At 38.0% G+C, this 19,382-nt stretch overlaps 1 protein-coding gene across 1 annotated transcript in view; it reads right to left on the bottom strand.

Annotated features, from left to right (window-relative positions):
* The window catches only part of LOC133994919 (transcription factor 4-like), a 215,649-nt gene that overhangs the window by 102,349 nt on the left and 93,918 nt on the right, over window positions 1-19,382 (bottom strand). The window contains exon 6 of the mRNA XM_062434159.1: window positions 7,211-7,269. Coding sequence (XP_062290143.1) covers window positions 7,211-7,269 — 59 coding nt within the window. The remainder of the gene's footprint in view (window positions 1-7,210; window positions 7,270-19,382) is intronic.

Below are 19,382 nucleotides of genomic sequence, written 5' to 3' on the forward strand. Positions count from 1 at the left end.
ATCAGGACATGGTTAGCCTAGCTTAGCATAAAGACTGGAAGCGGCGGGAAACAGATTGTATGTCATTTGTTTTTTGGTTTTAGGGGGAGTTGCGTGCCAGAATGATTTCTTTACAAACAGCAGTTTATCCATCTGCCCAGTACGTCTTTGCAGCATCTCCACAGGTTGCAAGTTAACCTCACTGTGACAACAAGTGACTTCATCCAGCTGTTGTTTGCCAAGAAATAGTTCTTAAGTGTAACTCCCATTTTTTTTATTGGTTGAACTATTCCTTTATTAGCTTTTAGTTATTAGGGCAACAGACACTACTTAGAAAAGGTGTTGGTCACGGTTAAAAGAAAGTAATGTTGATAACTGATAGGTGATAGGATGTCAACAGCAATCTATGCTGTTAAAGATGGACGATAAGATCATGTGATATAATAAAAAATATGAGCTACCACTAAATGAACCCTGAGGTGATACCGTTTGCTCAACTGCTGCTCCAAGGTCAAGAATGAATCTTTGAAACTTGACATTATGAACAAACATGAAGAAGAAGTCCTGAAATTACTCAGATAAAATGGAAATTTAACATTTACATGACAAATAAGCACTTCAGTCTGCTGATGAAGAGCATTATGATATGATTAAAATAGAACAGCTATTAAATGGACCTTTTGCTTGCTACATTTATCGTGCTACAAACACTATAGGTGAACAAAAATTAAAGTAAAGATACACAACAACTACATTAAAAGATGTATAATTTTAAATAAATATAATTTCAAGTTATTTACAGCAAATGTGAAAAATCATCCATAATGTCACCTGTAATCAAACAACATATTCTGTCCCCTGGTGCTGTGAATATATTCATGCCACCTTCAGCCAGCAGACGATGGTTTTTGGAGGGTGTTTGGATGTTTTTAGGGTAGCCGGCTGTTGGGGGGTTGGGCTCATACCTTGGCAGGAGGCCATGTTTCCCAGCCCCCACCATTCGTTTACAGCTAGGAGAGAATCACTATGACCCTGTTAGCTTCCAATGCAGGCAGTGCAATTGATGCAACCCATCAGTAGTAAGAAAGAGAAGCTCTTTTGTGTGGAAAATAAACACTGAAGTGTATTTTTCTCCTGGACAGACATTAGACCATTAGACACCAATGGATTGCCCATCTATCCATTGTCTAAACTGATTTAGCCCTTCAGCTAACTTGAATGAGAATAAAACAATTCAACTGTGCAGCTCTTCTAGAGTTTCCAAATGTCATCTTACCAAATGGATCAAATCCTGATAGTCATTTCACAGGGGTTGTGACGTTAAACAAAATGTTTCCACCCTTCCCTTTCCTATGATTGTATGCGGGACGCAGATTTTTTGGTGGCTTTCCATTAAGTAGAATCCAGCAGCCTATTCCTCTTACTTTACAGGTTTGCATTCTCATTGGGTTTTTAGGGTTGCGTTATTTTTAGTTTTCACACTACTACAAACAACTTGACCACATAAAAACACTGTATCTTCAATGAATGGAGGTACAAGTGCAGGATGAAAAATTACTTTATTCTCCTTCATCATTGAAGCTACCTAACACTACTTCAGTCGAGTTAGCGTGTTTGGCTTATCTCTTGATGTGTGCCTTACTATACATTCAAGTGCCAGAACAAAGTAAAAACAATCAACAGGAATAAACTCAGGTTTACACCACGAGGCACTAAAACGTCCCACTGACATCATTCCTAGTGTAATAATGTAAGACAATTTGAACCTTAAACTTGCACTTGATACAATCCTAAAAATAATGACGAATGAAGTTCTTCTAAACAGTTCTTGCACCACATTAAAAACTGCATCAAACTTGATTAAAGCCAATCTAAAATCAGTGATGGATCATCTTGATGATGTGATGGTAAAACTCCCCAATCAAATCACCAAAAACTAAAGGCATGGCTTTAGGTATGGCAATATCGGTCAGTCCATCACTACAGTCCAGACTGACATATCTTGACGATGAATGGATCTAGACTCTGCCCATGATATTTTTATATAGGTGAGCTTTTGTGCCCAATGACAGTTGGAAAAACTATCAAGCCAGAGATCTTTGTAGATGAGCTACGATTGAATAATACAGTGAACTGAAATGGCAATCCAGTCTGAACATCAGTCTGAATGTTTTGGAGCTCAGCTGGATGAAATTTGCAGATTTGTGGTTTTTTATTGATTGAACACAACAGCAAAAACTCTGTAAATTTAAAACTGTCACGCTGTAAAACAAAAAACTGAAGCCAAAGCGCGGAATCAAAAACCTAAATTATCTCAAATCTCCAATGGTACAAATCTATTTGCTTTGGTCAGAGAATTGAGGAATAAACGGAGGTCATTGGAAATCTGCCTGCTGTTAGCATTTGAGCTCATCCTCCCCTCTAAGTGTTTTTTTTCCCTTCTTTTATTACAAGGACAGAATTTTCACTAACAGCCGAGGATGAAGCCAGAGGATATTGGACTTCAGCCCAGCATGTAAATTTATCTGCCATTTCCAAACAATTTCCATCAGGAGCCATTCAGACTGTGTAGCAGGATAATTTGACAGCAGCCCAGTAGGAAAATGGCCAGTGAGGCAGTAACGTTTGATTTATTTCATATTTTTGTCCTCTAAAGTTTTGCTATAGCCTCGTACAAAGGCCACAGCTGGATATCAGAGGGGGTTATAAATAAAGGATTGGCGAGTGTGTGATAAATGAAGGGATGGATGGACGGGTTGATGGATCAGAGAGCGATCCAGTCAACAAATGAGCTGACAGATGAACAAATGAATGCAGTGTATGGATGAATAGTGAACTAATGAGTGATCAGATGGATAGATGGGTGGATTTTTCGGCGAGCGATGAAAACAACAAATGGACGACGACAAATGGACGAAAGCGACAAATGGACTGATGAGTGAACAAATGAGGGATGGATGTGTGAATGAATGAGTGTTTAGATGAGGTGATGGATAAATGACAAACAGAACTTTGCAAGTGAATAAATGAACAAACAACCAAACGCAATGGATGGATGCCTTAGTGAAAGAATGAGTGATGGTCAGATGGATGGATGGTTAAGCAGAGTAAATGAGTAAATTAACTAACTTCCCAATGGATGTATGTGTGAATAATTAATAGAAAGAATGAATGAATGAATGAAAGAAGGAGTAAATGAAAGAATGATCAGATGGACCAATAGATGGATGCTTGAACCCTGCAACTATATGACAATCTACCTAATGGATATATGGGATATACCTAATGGAATGAATGGACAAATAAATAGATGAATGAATGAATGAATGGATAGATCGTTAAAAATAAAAGCTACTTAATGAATGAACGACTGATTGAAGGAATGAATCATTATATGGTTCCAATGAATGGATGGTTAAACATGGTCAATGAAAAAAAATAAACTTCTGAATGGATATATGAGTGATTACCTGAATGAATGAATGAATGAATGAATTCCAATTCATGAATTTCCAACTGAATCAATGAAGGAGTGGTCAGATGGAGCAGTGGATGGATGGTTGAATATTGCAACTATGAAACTAACTATCTAATGGATGTATAGGTAAAGGAACGAATTGATGAATCAATGAAATGCCTAATGAATGAATGTATGCATGAATGATTAGCAGGACTAATGGATGAATGGTTCAACATAGTTAGTTAATAATGAATGAATAAATGAATGAATGAACAGCCAGGTCGACCACTAGATAATGGGTAGATTGGTGAATACACTAGTAAATAAAAAAATCACCTACTAAATGAATAGGTGAATGAATGAATGAATGAATGCATTAATTAATGAATAGTCAGGTGGACCACTGGATAATTGACGTATTGGTGAATACACCAATAAATAGAAAAAATCCCCTACTGAATGAATGAATGAATGAATGAATGAATGAAGAGATGAGTGGTCACATGAATAAATGAACAAAGAAATAAATGTATACTGACACTGATGAGTGTGTGGACAAAAAACAGAGGAACAAATGAATGAATGAATGGATGAAATCAAACATTCATTTTGAGTACCACAAGAAAAGAATAATTAGTAAATGAACAAACTAAGTGTGTTTGAATGAATGACCACATGACTAAAGAATTCCCACAATGCTGAGTGAGTAAAACAAATGAAGATATGAACTCTGAGCCTGAGAGGTTATTTTAAACAAACTCATATCTGACCTGCAGCTACCGTTTCACCAGTAAAAAAACATCTGTATGAAAATTGCTCCAGTAGAACTGTCACACTTGGCGTGAAGGCAGATATGACCAGCATGTACCCTCTCTCTTTGTGTGTGTGTGTGTGTCTTTGTTGTGAAGGTAGTCATGGCCACATCATGTCCTCAGGACACAAAGAAAAACATCTACACCAAAAAGCATCAAGGTCTTTATGCTCTTAAAGTCTGAAAAACTATTAAGAGTCCTTCAAATATCACATTGGGATTCTTGCTTTTTCCTTCACTGTACTGTCAGTATTCTCTTCATTCACACGGCTTGACGGCAACAGCTGCCCAGTTACCCCGGGCAACCACATTTGGACCACCGTCAATCGTTTGGTTTGGTTTGATCACCCCTGTTGGCGACCACTTCTGCTGTTATTAGACAGATCCTCTGTATCACTCACTGGTGTTCACGTCCAAGCTTCAGTTAAAACCAAAAGGACATTACATGGAAGATATCTGTAGAATCTAGCAGTTTCAAATATGTTATCTCATTTTGTCATCAAAGTCAAAGATAATTAATGTCATTAATAAACATGTTGGAAATCTGAATCTGAGCATAAGTGTGTTTGTACATTCTCTACATACAGCTGTAAACTTCCTGTAAACATCCTCTCTGCTCTGAGCTGAGACGGATCAGACGCTCACTCTTCTCTCCGAGCGCTCGTCTTATGCTGAAATTACACCCAATCATTTTGTCTTTTGAGATGGTCAACGTATCAGATTAGGCGTAAAATAGAGCCATACATTTTTGCAGAGACTTGGCTGAGACAAGTTGGGCCCCGGTGAATTGGACCACTCCACCTTTCTCCTCTGGTGTGATTTGTGAGCAGTGTTGGAGGTGCTTCTCAAATCTTTCACTGAGGTAAAAGTTACAATACAGCAATATAAAAATACTCCTTTACAAGTATGTAATATTATCTCGTAATTCAGTAAAAACTACAACTCTGAGTATTATACTATTATACTGTATATTATACTATTGGATTATTACTACTGAAGCATAATGTGTACTGTATGTAGCATTTTAGTGTTGTAGTTGGAACTGTAAATTTGAGCTACACTGAATAGTATTAGTGTTTAGCAGCTTCAGAATTGACAGTTTGCTTGAATGTTAAGTTGCTGCTGTACTTGATGTATTGCCAGAGAAGTGATGTTAAGAGTTGCCTGTACTTGAGCATCTATTCTCCTCCATGGGAGTCAGGTAACTTGCTAAAAATAATGCTAAAAAACAGAAATGCATTAACTATATTGAAGGACATATTAAGTTAATCGAGCTTATTTAAAAATGTTTATTTAAATTAGAAAACAAAACAAATTGTTTTAATTAAGTTGCGTGACCTTTGACCTCTGTGCTACAAAACCTGTCTATTATTTTTTTAAAGGGTTGCAAGTCATTATTTTAAATTGGTAGTTTATATAACTTCTTCTGTGTCAACCAAGACTATTAAAGTGTTACTTTATACATGTGACACAGTTCCATTGCAGCTATGAAAGGTGTAGTGATTTGTATGATATGTAATATGTGAATTACTGAGAAATTCAATAATTTGATCTAATTCCCCGCAGTGATCAATCACATTTCATCTGATCACAATCTCCTTCTGCAAAGGGGAAATAAAATGTCTTCATATATTCATCATAATCCATGTGACTTTGACTTTCACAAGCAAGGAAATGTACTTCTTTGATAAGCTTTAATTAATAGATGTAAGAAATCCATAAGATCAGGCTCGTGGAACAGCCTGTGTTCAAAATGTGTTTTTTTGTTTTTTTTTTAATTTCAAAAAACCAAAAGGTGCTTGTCAAATTACAGCGAGCACATATTTTCCTAATTATTGGTGTGCATCTTGTCATTGATGCATATGGTCTATGAGAAGTGAACGGGGAAAACTGCGGTGCACATTCAAACCGAAAGTCCTCACAACACCTGGCGCCACCACTGCAGATAAATATCTCTTTTAAAAACAGTAATCCTTAAAGTTAAAATTGATCATTATTTGTTCTGTGAAGTTGAGAATAAGTGAAGTTAGGCAAAGATAAAAATAAAAAAAAAACATACGACAGCTGTTGTTTTCAGTTGTCATGAGGATGATTGACACATAAGAATCTGTGAGTGAACTTTAAATAAATGATTATGCTAGATGATAAAACAACTAAAATCACCTGTTGGCGCTGCTACCTTTAAAGACACAATATGATACATAAACAGTACAATCATATCTGCAGGTAACTACATCTGCATCCAAGGCAAAGAGCCTTAAAAGCTGCATTAATCAACATTTTATGTATTAAAAATGGAGGAAATTACAGATTAAATGTCTTGAGATGAACCTACATAGAGTTTTCACCAACTCTGCAGCTTTACTGAGCTTTTAGCCTCTTTGAGGTTGGTTTTCCAGCCTGTATACTATATAAACCAATAGTACCATACAATACCTGCCTAGCTCCAAACTGCAAACCGTTTTAATGAAGCACTGCAATAGCAAAAAGTTATAAGCCACATGCTAAATGCTACTCTATAAATGTTTAACAAAAGCAGCACCTTTGAGCACTTTTTAGTTCTGTCCTTGGTGCTTTATCTTTGGTTTACACCCAGATATTTGTCGTCTACAGGATGTGAGCGTTCTTGCCTTGCTAAAGTTCAGCAGGCTGTGTGCTCAGTCACATGAACCCATTTTCCTGCCGTCCGCTTCTACGCAACTGTTCACAGTCATTAAAAGGTCCATGGCCGGGGGATGAAGAGTCAAGTGTTTAAATCCCTCGTCTCCGGGACTGAACATCCTCTACGGCTGACCTCAGAACAAACCCCGGGCAGAGTTTTCTGTCCTCTGTCGCCCTCGGTGCATTCACTGCTCGGATGTAAAGTAAGTACTAAAGCGGAGCGAAACATCCGCTCTGATTTAACAGAGAGAGAGAGAGAGAGAGAGAGAAAAAAAAAGATATTTTAAAGTGAGACTGACCTGGTGGCAGTGTGGGTTGGACTCTCTGCCGTACGAGTATGAACTCCTCTCTGATTTCCCTGCAGGAGGACGAAAGAGAAAAGAAAGGGAATATTTAGTATGAACAGAGAACAACCAACAAAGCACACACACACACACACACACACACACACACACACACACACACACACACACACACACACACACACACACACACACACACACACACACACACACACACACACACACACACACACACACACACACACACACACACAATACAGTATGATTATTCATTCATACATTCATTCATTTATTCTTCACCAACATTACTTTCCAAACTGTGTGTATGTGTGTATGTGTGTGTGTCATTCTCTCTTTTAGTCACTTCTTTACAGTCTTAGTCAGCACTTTAAATACATTAAAATGCATGAAATGTCAAAATTAGATTGATTACTGATTCCTAAATTGACCAATTGACTCAATAAGGACACATATGCCCACTCACTCAATGTAAGATGCACTAGTGCTACAATGATTTTACAATGGATACACAAATCAAGCAGTTTATTAAGAACGCAACAGCTCTGCCATTATACATGTTCAGTTTTTGTTAACATGGTGATCATTTTTACTTTATGTTTATTATTGAGTTGGTGGAGGGTGGTTGTGATGTGACATGTGTTCCCCTGGGGTCAGAATATTTCCCTGGAACATTAAAAGTAGATTTCTGTGATAAAGTTACTCATTGACAATTTGTTGAGGAAATGCAAGTGAAAGATGTTCAGTAGAAAACAGCCAAAGCCAGTTTTTCCTGATCAGAGTCTTCAGAGTGTGTGTGTATGTGTTTTCTATGTTTACTGCTTGCGGATCTCCCAGTAGCTTACTTTGAATGTAGCTTACAACAAAACAGACATCTGCTGTGCCTGCGATGCATAGATCTATATACAAGGAAGAAAAAAAGTCTTTATGCTAGAAAAACCAGCTTTGAAAACCAAAATAGCACTTTCATTCTCCACATTCTTTTTAGGTGTGTTTAGATTGTAGATTGAGTCCTTTTTGCATGAAGAGACAAAACAAACCCAATAGGAGACAAGATCTACAGTCTTCGGGTGGCATTTAGAAAACACCTACAAGAGAATAAAAGGAAATCCTTCTCAGCAGGCTGCTGATGTTATAAAACCATTGAGTTTGTCATGTTTTAGAGCAGAACATCATTCTACAGATTCAACCTGGATTAGACACATTCAAATCATCCCAATGCAACTCAATACAATGCAACTTTATTTATCCTTGTAAGGTGAATGGATCAACAGATACTCACACAACAAATCAACAAGATCACGTAACATATAACAATGAAAGGCTGAGAAAGTATGAGAAAAAAATGTAGATATGGTAAAAAATGATATTAATATCTAAGGGAAAAGGACAAAACTCAGACAAAAGAAGAAACTAGTTGTTCTTAAGGTTAGCTGTACAGTCCATAGCATTGTTCTGCTCTCTCCTTTTCTTCCATTGGACAATTGTTGGTCCATGGAGACTCAATAGTTTAGGTGCTAGGCAACCATCTCCATGGAAAAACCACCTAGACCCTCTGCGATGACCTGTAGTTATCACAGTGGACAGGTACCATTGTAGACTTTTTTTGGTTCCATTGGGGACCAAATAGTCCAGACACTACAATAAAATAGTCAACAATAAATATTAGTGTGCTGAAGTAAATGAGGAGTAATTTCAGACAAGGCTCAAACACTTTCATAGGCACTACCAACTACTCCAACATCGGAGCAAAGATGTAGAAACCATGTATGAACGCAATAGAAACTACCTGGAACACCCTAGAACCCTCCAGCAGCTAACACCAACACCATGAAAACCACCTTAAATAGAACCAGTCACATAGTTTGTTTAAAATAACTTATGGTTACATACAATTTAATGGCAGGGGCAAGGAACAACTGAAGTATACTCTCAACTAAAGAGAAAAAGGTCTTGTTGTGTACGGAGTTGACATTCAACAAGAAAGAATGGATAAGGGTTCTGGTTTTTCACTGTGTGTGAGTGTGTGCATGTGTAATTCGTCCCTCAGTCTCAGTCACGCTCACTGATTTGTAACATTGCCCACGATGGCCAACAGAGCAACTAAATCGTGTCATATGGTCACAGCGGCAGACCCTAACCTAGCGACACTTTAGCAACCTACCCAGAGTCTTCCGAAGGCGTCTTAGATCCTTCGCAGCCTCACAGAAACCATCTAGCAATTCCCTGATGCCGAATTATGCTTCATGGATTTCCAGCTGTATTTTTGGCATTAAGTTGTGACATTAACTTTTTGTTTTTTGTTTGTGCACCTGCAGCATTCGTGGTGAGTATTAGATTATTTACGAAATCATCTCCGTACAGAAATGAATTGACCGATGTGACTCATATAGTCATCACAGTGACCCTGACCATTGTTTCTGTTTTTTGAGAGGGTGGGCAGAAATTCAAACTTTCTCCTCAGACCCCCCGATACTGCTGTAGCATAATATAAGCTTCAACCTCCAACCTATCAATGCCCTGATATGTAATTCTTAGTGGTGCTTTTATGGTACCATAACTAAAAATGATTTCTTGACTCTTTACACCCTCTTTACACCTTTTTGTCATTTTCCCCACATATGTGAACTGTGGTTTTGTATCATTTTGTCCTTTTTGAGGTTCTGTCCTTTACAGTTTACAGGTTCCTTAAGCTTTACCCTTACACCTGACACACACTTTGTGGATATGAGGATAAAAAAGGCTCACCTCACCACCCCGAATCTATTTTAGAACATCTTGGGTCAGACGTTCGTTTGAATGAAATCAGACACTGGAACTCTTTAAATGCGGGCCAAGGTTTGATCAGTACATGAACGGGGAGGTGAAGCTTCTTTGGCAGGTAACCGACCATCATTTTAATACACGAACCGAGCGCGAGCGGCTGGGGATTGAGAAAAAAAAAAAGGCGTCTGATGAATTTCGAAAATGCACCGACCGCAGCGGCGTGTAGACAACAAAGCTAATTTCCTCTCCAGCTTCTGAACAGGCTTTCCTCTTCTCTGAGCTGCGGGGACCACTTTCGAGCCTATTTTTACCACACAGACCTTCTTTTTTGGATAAAACCTTTAAATCTTCAGCCAGTCTAAATATCAAACCACGGTTAGTGTGTAATTACATTCTGCGGTCGGTGCAGCCGTACGAGATGAAATGGAGGGGTTTTATAGCGAGCGTGTGTGGAGGAAAATAAAGCGTGTACGTGGTGAAGAGTTTGAATCAGGCGTGTATAGACCAGCGCTGAATACACGCCAACGTGGTAGTCGATGCAGAAGAGGTTGATAATTACAGGCGTACAGAATGGGAATGTGGTCGACTGTGTGTGTGTGTGTGTGTGTGTGCGTGCGTGTTTTTGTGTGTGACCGATACAGCGGCCTCGGCTTCAGCTACGACTGATGCCAGCTGGACCGGTTTGGCACGTATACAAAGACTCCCACACACACACACACACACACACCACAGCACACAACACACACACACACACACACACAAAGTACTGAAAAATCACTGGCACAGATGCACACACCAACACACACACACACACACACACACACACACACACACACACACACACACACACACACACACACACACACACACACACACACACACACACACACACGTGTAAATGCGTACAGTATGCACAGATAGCCCCATATAGACACACAGACACACAAATGTAAATGTACTTTTGCACGGTACTGAAATATATCCACACACAGAAGGAAGCGCGTTTAAAAATACTAGTTCAGGACCACACACACACACACACACACACAGTTAGACTTAAATTTGACATCACACACACACACCTTAAAATACCAGATATTGCATAAAATTAAATTAAAGTGTTAGAGAAAAAAACATTATATTCAATATGAATTATTTTATAATTTTTTCAAAATGAATGATTCTATAATTCTAAAGGTTTTACTTAAAGATGAATGAATATATATAACAGAAGTTATTTTACAGGATTTATCCATAAACTAAATATGAGGAAAAAAAGCATGCAGTGCATTCTTGTTTTTTCCCCCTCTAAAAGATTCACAGGTTAATTCATTCATTTTTTTATTATATTGTATCTCCTATTCAGTACTGACAAAAGAACTTTATTATAGCCCTCACATGCACAGCACTGAATCCACTCCTCACATTATTTCTGTCTGGTTGCAGATACAAGACCTTATAATGGAGGAGGGGGGGCCGGCTTTGGCAGGAGTTTGGTCCCTTCTGCCACAGCAGCCCTGAATAAAAATACCCCGTTGAGCCCTGTGTGTATGTATAGATGCAGATATCTGTACGTCAGTGTGTGTGTACATGTGTGTGTGTGTGAGGATATGTGAATACGCAAGTGTACGTAAGTATATATACTGTACTGTAATAATGTCATTTCTACATATTTCTTTAAAAAAAAAATTCATTTACTTTTTTATTGGCAGCCATCACAGCAGCTGCTGCTTTAAAAACAAAAGTGAGTAACCTATATGTATAACCGTCTCCACTCTTCATATAAATTATAAAATATACGCCCAAAAATACACAAGAAACATTTAGACAATATAATAATATTTCATATTCTGTCAATATTCTATTATTTTATATTTAACTAAATAATTGGGCCTATTGACGTCACATTTTCAGCCTTCCATCAATTATCCAATTCACCAACACTGTGTGATGTGTCATAACAGTTTATCTATATATACACAGGTGTGCTAACACCTTCAAAAAAATGGTCAGGTCCATGTAGTATTAAAGAGGAACAGGGAAGAAGACAGCAGTGTGTGCATCTTTCTGTCTTTTAGTGCAGACATTGTGAATAGAAATAGAATAGAAATAAGTCATGTGACTTTATTGCAATATTGTGATTATGTTTAGTACTGTATGCAAAGTCTGTGTATTTTATTTTAATTTATGGAATACAGCTAATCAATCAAACAATGAATAAGCACCTGCAAGGAATTTATGAATGTGTGTCTCTCTCTCTCTCTCTCTCTCTCTCTCTCTGTCTGTGTGTGTGTGTTTGTAAAGAAACAAGACAAAATAGCTAAAATGTGGCTTGTTAGAATTTAAAAAATATAAAAATATATAATAATATCAATGCAAAATGTTTCTGTATAATTGTGAAAAAAAAGTTTGTTCACAACTTCATTTTCTACCAAAATAAAGCAGTTTTAAATCCTTGAGAATTTACACTGCTTTTGTAAATTGAAGGATTTCTTTCAATTAAAAATCATGAAAATAAACCGTGTCACTACGCCCTGTTTATCATGGGATTTGGATTATGCTGGTCATAATTCTCTTAGTTACACACAAGTGAAGATATCAATGACCCCCAATACATAACCTACTAGAGTCTGAACTGAGGATCTAACAACTGTACAACAACAGTTCTTTACTTCTGTCCAAACACGATGTGACCTTTTCACCTCCACCCTCTCAGCAGGCCGAGCTCATACTGCTCACACAAACAAAAAAATCCCTGGTGTTTTAATTTGGACGTAAAAGACAGAGCAGCATTAAAAAAAAAAAATAAAAAAAAAAGGAAAGAAAAAAAAACCCTGTGGTGAATGGTGAATGGAGACACATGCGCACACACACACACACACACACACACACACACACACACACACACACACACACACACACACACACACACACACACACACACACACACACACACACACACACACACACACACACACACACACAGAAACCAACAGGGAAGCTTCCAATTTCACTGCCTTCAACCACAAAGTGCATTACTTGATAAAAAAGGAGAATTTAAAAATAAAGAAAAGACATCACAGCACCAAATATGTTTCAATAAAAAGCATTAAATCCTTTTTTTAAATTATTATTTCTTTAAAAGAGGCCTCTGACAAATAATGGGTATTTAATTTTTTCTCAATTGTGGCCACAATTTTTTTTATTTTACTTTGCCACAGGATCTTCTGTGATCTACCTTTAGAGATTAAGGGAAACATATACTACTAAATAAAAAAACTCATACAAGTATAAAATCTGACAATCACAGATGTACTACATTTCTTCTTTCTTACGTAAAAAATCATACAGGAAGCAGTGAAAACCCTTAAATAGCTAAAGATTTCATTCAGGAAAATCAAATATTTACAATTACAAAATACATTTATTACAACAGCTGACAAACAACATCACTGCAGCAGGGATTTTTATTTTTTTTAAATTCCTCTGTAAGTTTAATACACAATGTTCTCTGATGCTATCAGACTACTTGGATTGAATCCCAGCAGAAACTCCTTGCTTCTCTCCTTTCCGCTTGTCAAAAGAAAAGATCTTGGAGAAACCTTTCTGGGTTCCTTCAGATTGTGCTGAACCTCATGTCCAGAAAGGTTTACTAAATGGGAAAGCACTTAAAGGAACCCTGTCAACTTCGAAAGGTTCTTTGACAAACCCAGTTTTTTAAAACGGGTACACCTAGGACCATTTTTTTTTAACATCAGAGAGTATACCATCTGGAACCTCCTCTTATAGAAAAACTGAGATTTTAACCATTAACAGCAAAGATGTGATCAGGGCATTCATCCACAACCCTATTTGAAGGTGTTCTCAAACCATGACAGTCCTTCAAGGATCCTTGGACATTTGCTTTCTTATAAAACTGCCTTCATAACTGTTTCTCAACCGAAAAAAATGCATCAATAACACTGAACGCAAAGGTATTCTTCACCTTTCAGACGACACTTCTGTAATCAGTTCTTGAACCTTGACAATTTGTAGAAACCACCAACAATCCTCAAAAGCTCGACTGTGCCTCTGTGCAACTGCTACATAAAAGATTAATGAACCACGTTGTTCTTTCAAGGAACCATGTCAACCTCAGAAGGGTGACGACAAATTGACTTTCAAAAATGTTGACTTGATCTGACAATACTTCCAGGAACTCATATCAGGTGTTAGAATATTCAAACATGGCAGGGGCTCTGAAACCTGAGGTGTTAACCCCACAAAACCACAAACTTCTCAAACCCTCATGATACTTCTAGGAATCTTTGAAAATTGTGAGTTCTTAGAATAAGACAAAAACAATGCAAGTGCTTCCATGGACGTTCACAATATGGGGGTTCTTTATCCTTAGAAACCACCTTGTAAGGCATGTCTGTAAGTTTCCTCAAAACCTCCAAAAAAACTGATGTTCTTCAGTCTTTTGTTTGAGTGTTGAGGAACTTAGTCACGTGACTGCCAACCTCTAAGATATGGGCTCTGAGCATTCGTAGAAAAACCCTCTTAAAAGGGTTCTGAAACCTGTACGGTACTTCCAGGAATCTCCAATGATTTTGAGAGTTCTTAGAAAACTGCCTTCGAGAAGACTTCTGAAACCAGGAAACAGGAGATCTTAAACCTCTGAAAGCTCACTGAAAATCCTCTTTGTAATTGATTCCCGAAGACTAACAGTTTCTAGAAACCTCAAACAAACATTCTTCAGTTTTTTTAAGCTTCCTTAACAACTGCTTAGCCGTGTGTCTGCTAAAGTCTAAAGAGCAAGTGCATTTAAAGCAATTGGAAAAATGCAAATAGACATGAATGTGGTCTAGGTGGTGCAAAATGTGAATGGCTCCAGATCTGCTTTGCAAAACAGAATCCAAACCCACCTTGACAGTTAGTACCCTACAAACCAATTCTGTAATGATTGCTGGATTAACCAATTTGTCGATTAATGACAATACTCAAAATCTACTCTTATCTAAAGTCCCTTTTCAAGGAATAATTCCTTGAATAGCTGATATTGAGGGAATGAAAGATGAAAGTAACTGCTGGTAAAAGTCTTACGAGCAATCACACAACCATGACGTAACAGGTTTGAATCAGACACACGATCATTCAGCTCTGTCTGTTTCTAAATCGTTCCTTTCTATCTCCACTATCAGTCACATGAAGCCAAGAGAAACACAGGACTGTATCACATCTCAAAAAGAACTCTTTAAATGAAGGTTTTTCTAAACTTGACTCTACTTCCGCTAACCTCTACATTTCTCTGAGGGAACCCCGCAGTGACATTTTTTTTTTCTTCCCCTGGCGACAGACCCAAACAAGCTCATTGGCTGCGAGGAGGACCCCCAGACAAACCGCCGCTCGTTAGAGTGTGCTGGCTGCAGAGGTACAAAAGGTGGAGGAGGGGAGGTCAGCCCACTCTGCTGTATAAAGCCCATAGAGAAGTCGGTGAGCCAGGAGGACCAAATCCCTGCTAATCCACAATGGCGAGAGACGGGGAGGAAACACAAATCAGCTCCATTACAAGCCGCGAGGCTCTGCAGACTATTAGCTAGTATCACACGAGCTCTTAACAGGCCCTTAACTAAACTAACTGTGATTAGATCATAACAGCATCATTCCAAATTTGATCCTGTTGCACAAATCTGGATGGGAAATGATCGGAAAGATTCTAAATGAAACCTTGTTGAGATCATCAGATGCAAAAGGAATTGTGTCCACATCTGATTAAAGTTAATTTTCATACACTTGTGATGAATTTAAATAAAGGAATATGTCAACAAAAAATGGACAACATTTCCATTCCAGTGTGATCATCAATTCAATTGTTACTTAACCATTTTTTACAGTAGACCCATAGCACAATGTGAATGTAAAACACCATTTCACATATATTTCAGCAGATGTGATGATAAGATATTTCACATATAGTTATGTAACACATGACTTGATGAAAAAAAGAAAAAAATATTATTTAACATGTGGTTTATCACATGTGAAACTTTCTCATCTCAAAAGTGATGAAAATGAAATCACATACATTGTTTTCTGTCAATTATTTAAAATATAAGAGTTTTAAAATATAAGATGTGTTTTCTTTCTTCTCTTTTTTGTGGATTAAAAAATGACATCTCCAGTATCAGTGTGTTAGACCTGTTTTAGGGTAATTTCTGGACATTTTTGGTGTTATAAGATTTCCTTTTCCTCCTTAAATCTGAACCTTGATCTAGAACAAAATGAAAGCTATAACATGAACTCTTCCTCTACTTCTGAAGACATTTAATTCTTATCTAACATGAAAATTCAACAAAGAATTTAACTCTTGGTTCTCCTACTATGTTTGACCCTGACTTTGCCCCACGCCGAACAAACACAAAACCACCTTGAGTTAGGACGACTTACAAGCTACAGAACTCTCCCTGCCTCTCCCTCTCCCTCTCGCTCTCTCTTTCCCTCTCTCTCTCTCTCTCTCTTTGGATGAAGGCCAGCCTCAGAAACCCAAAATAAGCCTGTCTGTCTCATCAGTGCCTCAGCCTTCACAAAAGAGAACGCTTCTCACTCTCTTTAACTTCACCAGCAGTTTTTTTTTTCTTTAAAAAGGTCATTATCATCGATTTACTGTTTTCTTTCTGGTTTTTTTTTTTTTTTTTTTTTAAAGCGGCGGATCGGTCGGGGGAAATGCTTCACGGGGACGAGGCCGACACAACGCACAACACACGACGGGATACGAACAGGAGAGAGAAAACACTCAATGCATGATCCAAAACCAGAGACACACTTACTGCGTGTGTGTGTGTGTGTGTTTGTGTGTGTGTGTGTGTATAAATAGTGGATTTTGTGGGTTTCGCCCACACAGCAGAAGCCCACAAACCAACGTCGCTTTGTATTCTGGTCATGTCTGCTTCCTCGAGGGCCGAACAGCCTTCAGACCTGAAGTGTTCTACTCTGTTTTTATGTTTATTCTTTTTCATCTTGAGTTTTTATTGCTGTTTGTTCTTTTATTTGTACAATCTTTAATTTTTTTTTGTTTAACTGTAGTGACTCAGTATTGTACTTTGATGAAATTGGGGGACTTACAGTAGATATCTGAGTGTTGGTATTGTACATAAAGGCCTCCATAAAAACCAGTCAATCCTACAGACTTCTTATTATGTTATATAATATAATCAATTAGCATCTTGTTAATATTCAACTTAGTTAGTTTAATAAAGTTTTTAAATGAAGCGATGACATCAGCAGTACGTGAGCCACAGATGAGGTCATCTGTCAATCGCTTGGATCAGCTGTTTAGATGAGTTGTTAGTAGGGAAGTGAAGAGGAGAGGAGGATGATAGAGGTAGGAAGAGGAGAACAAGAATAGAAGTTTTTAAAAAAGAGAGAGAATGGATAAAATAAAAAGATAGATTGGAGAAAAAAAGGATGAAGAGAATAAGAGAAGATGATAAGGTTATATCTCACTAAAAATATGTCACCAGATTATTCACCAAGTAATGCTGTGTGTGTGTGTGTGTGTGTGTGTGTGTGTGTGTGTGTGTGTCCATCTCCTAATATTGACAGGCCTTTAAAATCAAACAAAATCAATAGAAAAAAATCTTCATTTCATCCATCACTTTCATATTCATCACTTCATTTAGTTTTTCTTCCTTTTATTTTATCTATTTATTTGAATTCCTTCCTTTATTATTCTGAGGCTTCTTTTTTTTCATTCAGACAATGTTTCTTATTTAATTCCTTCAATTCTATTCCTTCAATTTGTATTCTTTTTGTATTTTATTCATTTAGTTTTCAATTTAGATGGATCAAGAAAAAAAGGTAGATTTATTCTAGGCCTCATTTCTCTTTTTTTCCGATTGATTCTGTCCATCACATGTGATATCTCTCACTCATCGGTTTCCAGTCTGATTCATCAGGAGGAAGAAAAGCAGAAAAGAGGAGAGATGGAGTTGTTCTAGGAGTCGACGTCTAGACTCTTTTCTTTTCAGAGAGCTGAGAGACACGTCGAGTCCCCCCCCCCCCCCCCCCCCCCCCGCGTGAAAAGAAACACTCAGAAGACATGATCTCCTCTGACATCCATATAATGAGTCCATTTTAATAAACTATGTGACTAATAGTGCGATTTGACGAGGATGGCGAGATGACGGGGAGGAAAAGAAAGAGGAGAGAGAGAGAGGAAAGAGAGGAGAGAGAGGAAAGAGAGGAGAGAGAGGTGGGGAGGGAGGAAGATGGATAGAAGAAGGGTTAAACTCCCTCTTCCTGCATGCTGTGTGTGTGTGTGCGTGCATGCGTGTGTGTGAGTGTGTGACAGAGATGGGGGGAGGGTTGGACTGTGCAGACATGAATCATTCTGAGCGATTCAAGCGTTTCCATGACACCGCCGGGCACCGGTCCAGAAGTTTCTACAAAGTCTGAAAGGTACCAGCACACACACACACACACACATATTTACACACACACACACACATATCACACACGGCATCACACACACTCTAAAACATTTCCGCCAGCGCTGCATTTGAAATAATCTATATATTTATTCATGGCGTTGTCTTCCTGTGTAAAGCGTAACATTTTTTTTTTTTTTTTTTTTTTTTTGGGATCAACATTAATTTAACAGACGATGGTCGATGAGTAACCGTCGTCTAACAGACACCGCCGCCACCCCTCCTCACCATCACCACACACCCCCCCAACCCCCCCCCCCCACCCCACTTCAATCCCAGCAGGCATTTATTTCTTGGCACCGGAGCGAGTGAATACATCAAACAACAGATGAACGTATACGAGCGGGCGAGGACGACTCGAGAGACGCAGCATCCAAGCTCACATCTGTCGGCTTCTACCTTCAGCCATATCAGACCAGATCAGACTGCTGATTGGACCGCCGCTCCGATTCTTATCCTCTATTTATTTTCTTCCTGCGTTTCTTCGTTTGTGTATCTGAGAATTTCACAGAATCATTTTAAGAACGTTCAAAAAAGTAACTTTAAATTCTCTTTATTTACAGTAATTTAACTTCTTCTTTTAAAAAAAAGCTATTTCCTGTATCAGAAATAGTGTTTTAGGATAGTTCCTTCAAAATAAGACAAAGTTTTAAAGTATTTAGGTTTTAATATCCACTTTGAGCTCGACACACTCCTGTTATATTATGCTTATTTTAACAAATGTGGTTACTATAGTTACCTGAAATCACAGTTAACCTTTATGCTGAACTGTGCAGACCCTGTTAAATATAGAAATATAGCTTTTTACTTCATTTTCATACACTTTTAGGACATTTGGTGTGAAGAATCAATGAATCCAGTGTTGTAAGTCAGGATATTGTGTGTAGACTAATTACTTTCCAGTGATATCAAATCCT

The sequence above is a fragment of the Scomber scombrus genome, chromosome 15 (assembly GCF_963691925.1).
Source record: "Scomber scombrus chromosome 15, fScoSco1.1, whole genome shotgun sequence".
NCBI lineage: Eukaryota > Metazoa > Chordata > Actinopteri > Scombriformes > Scombridae > Scomber > Scomber scombrus.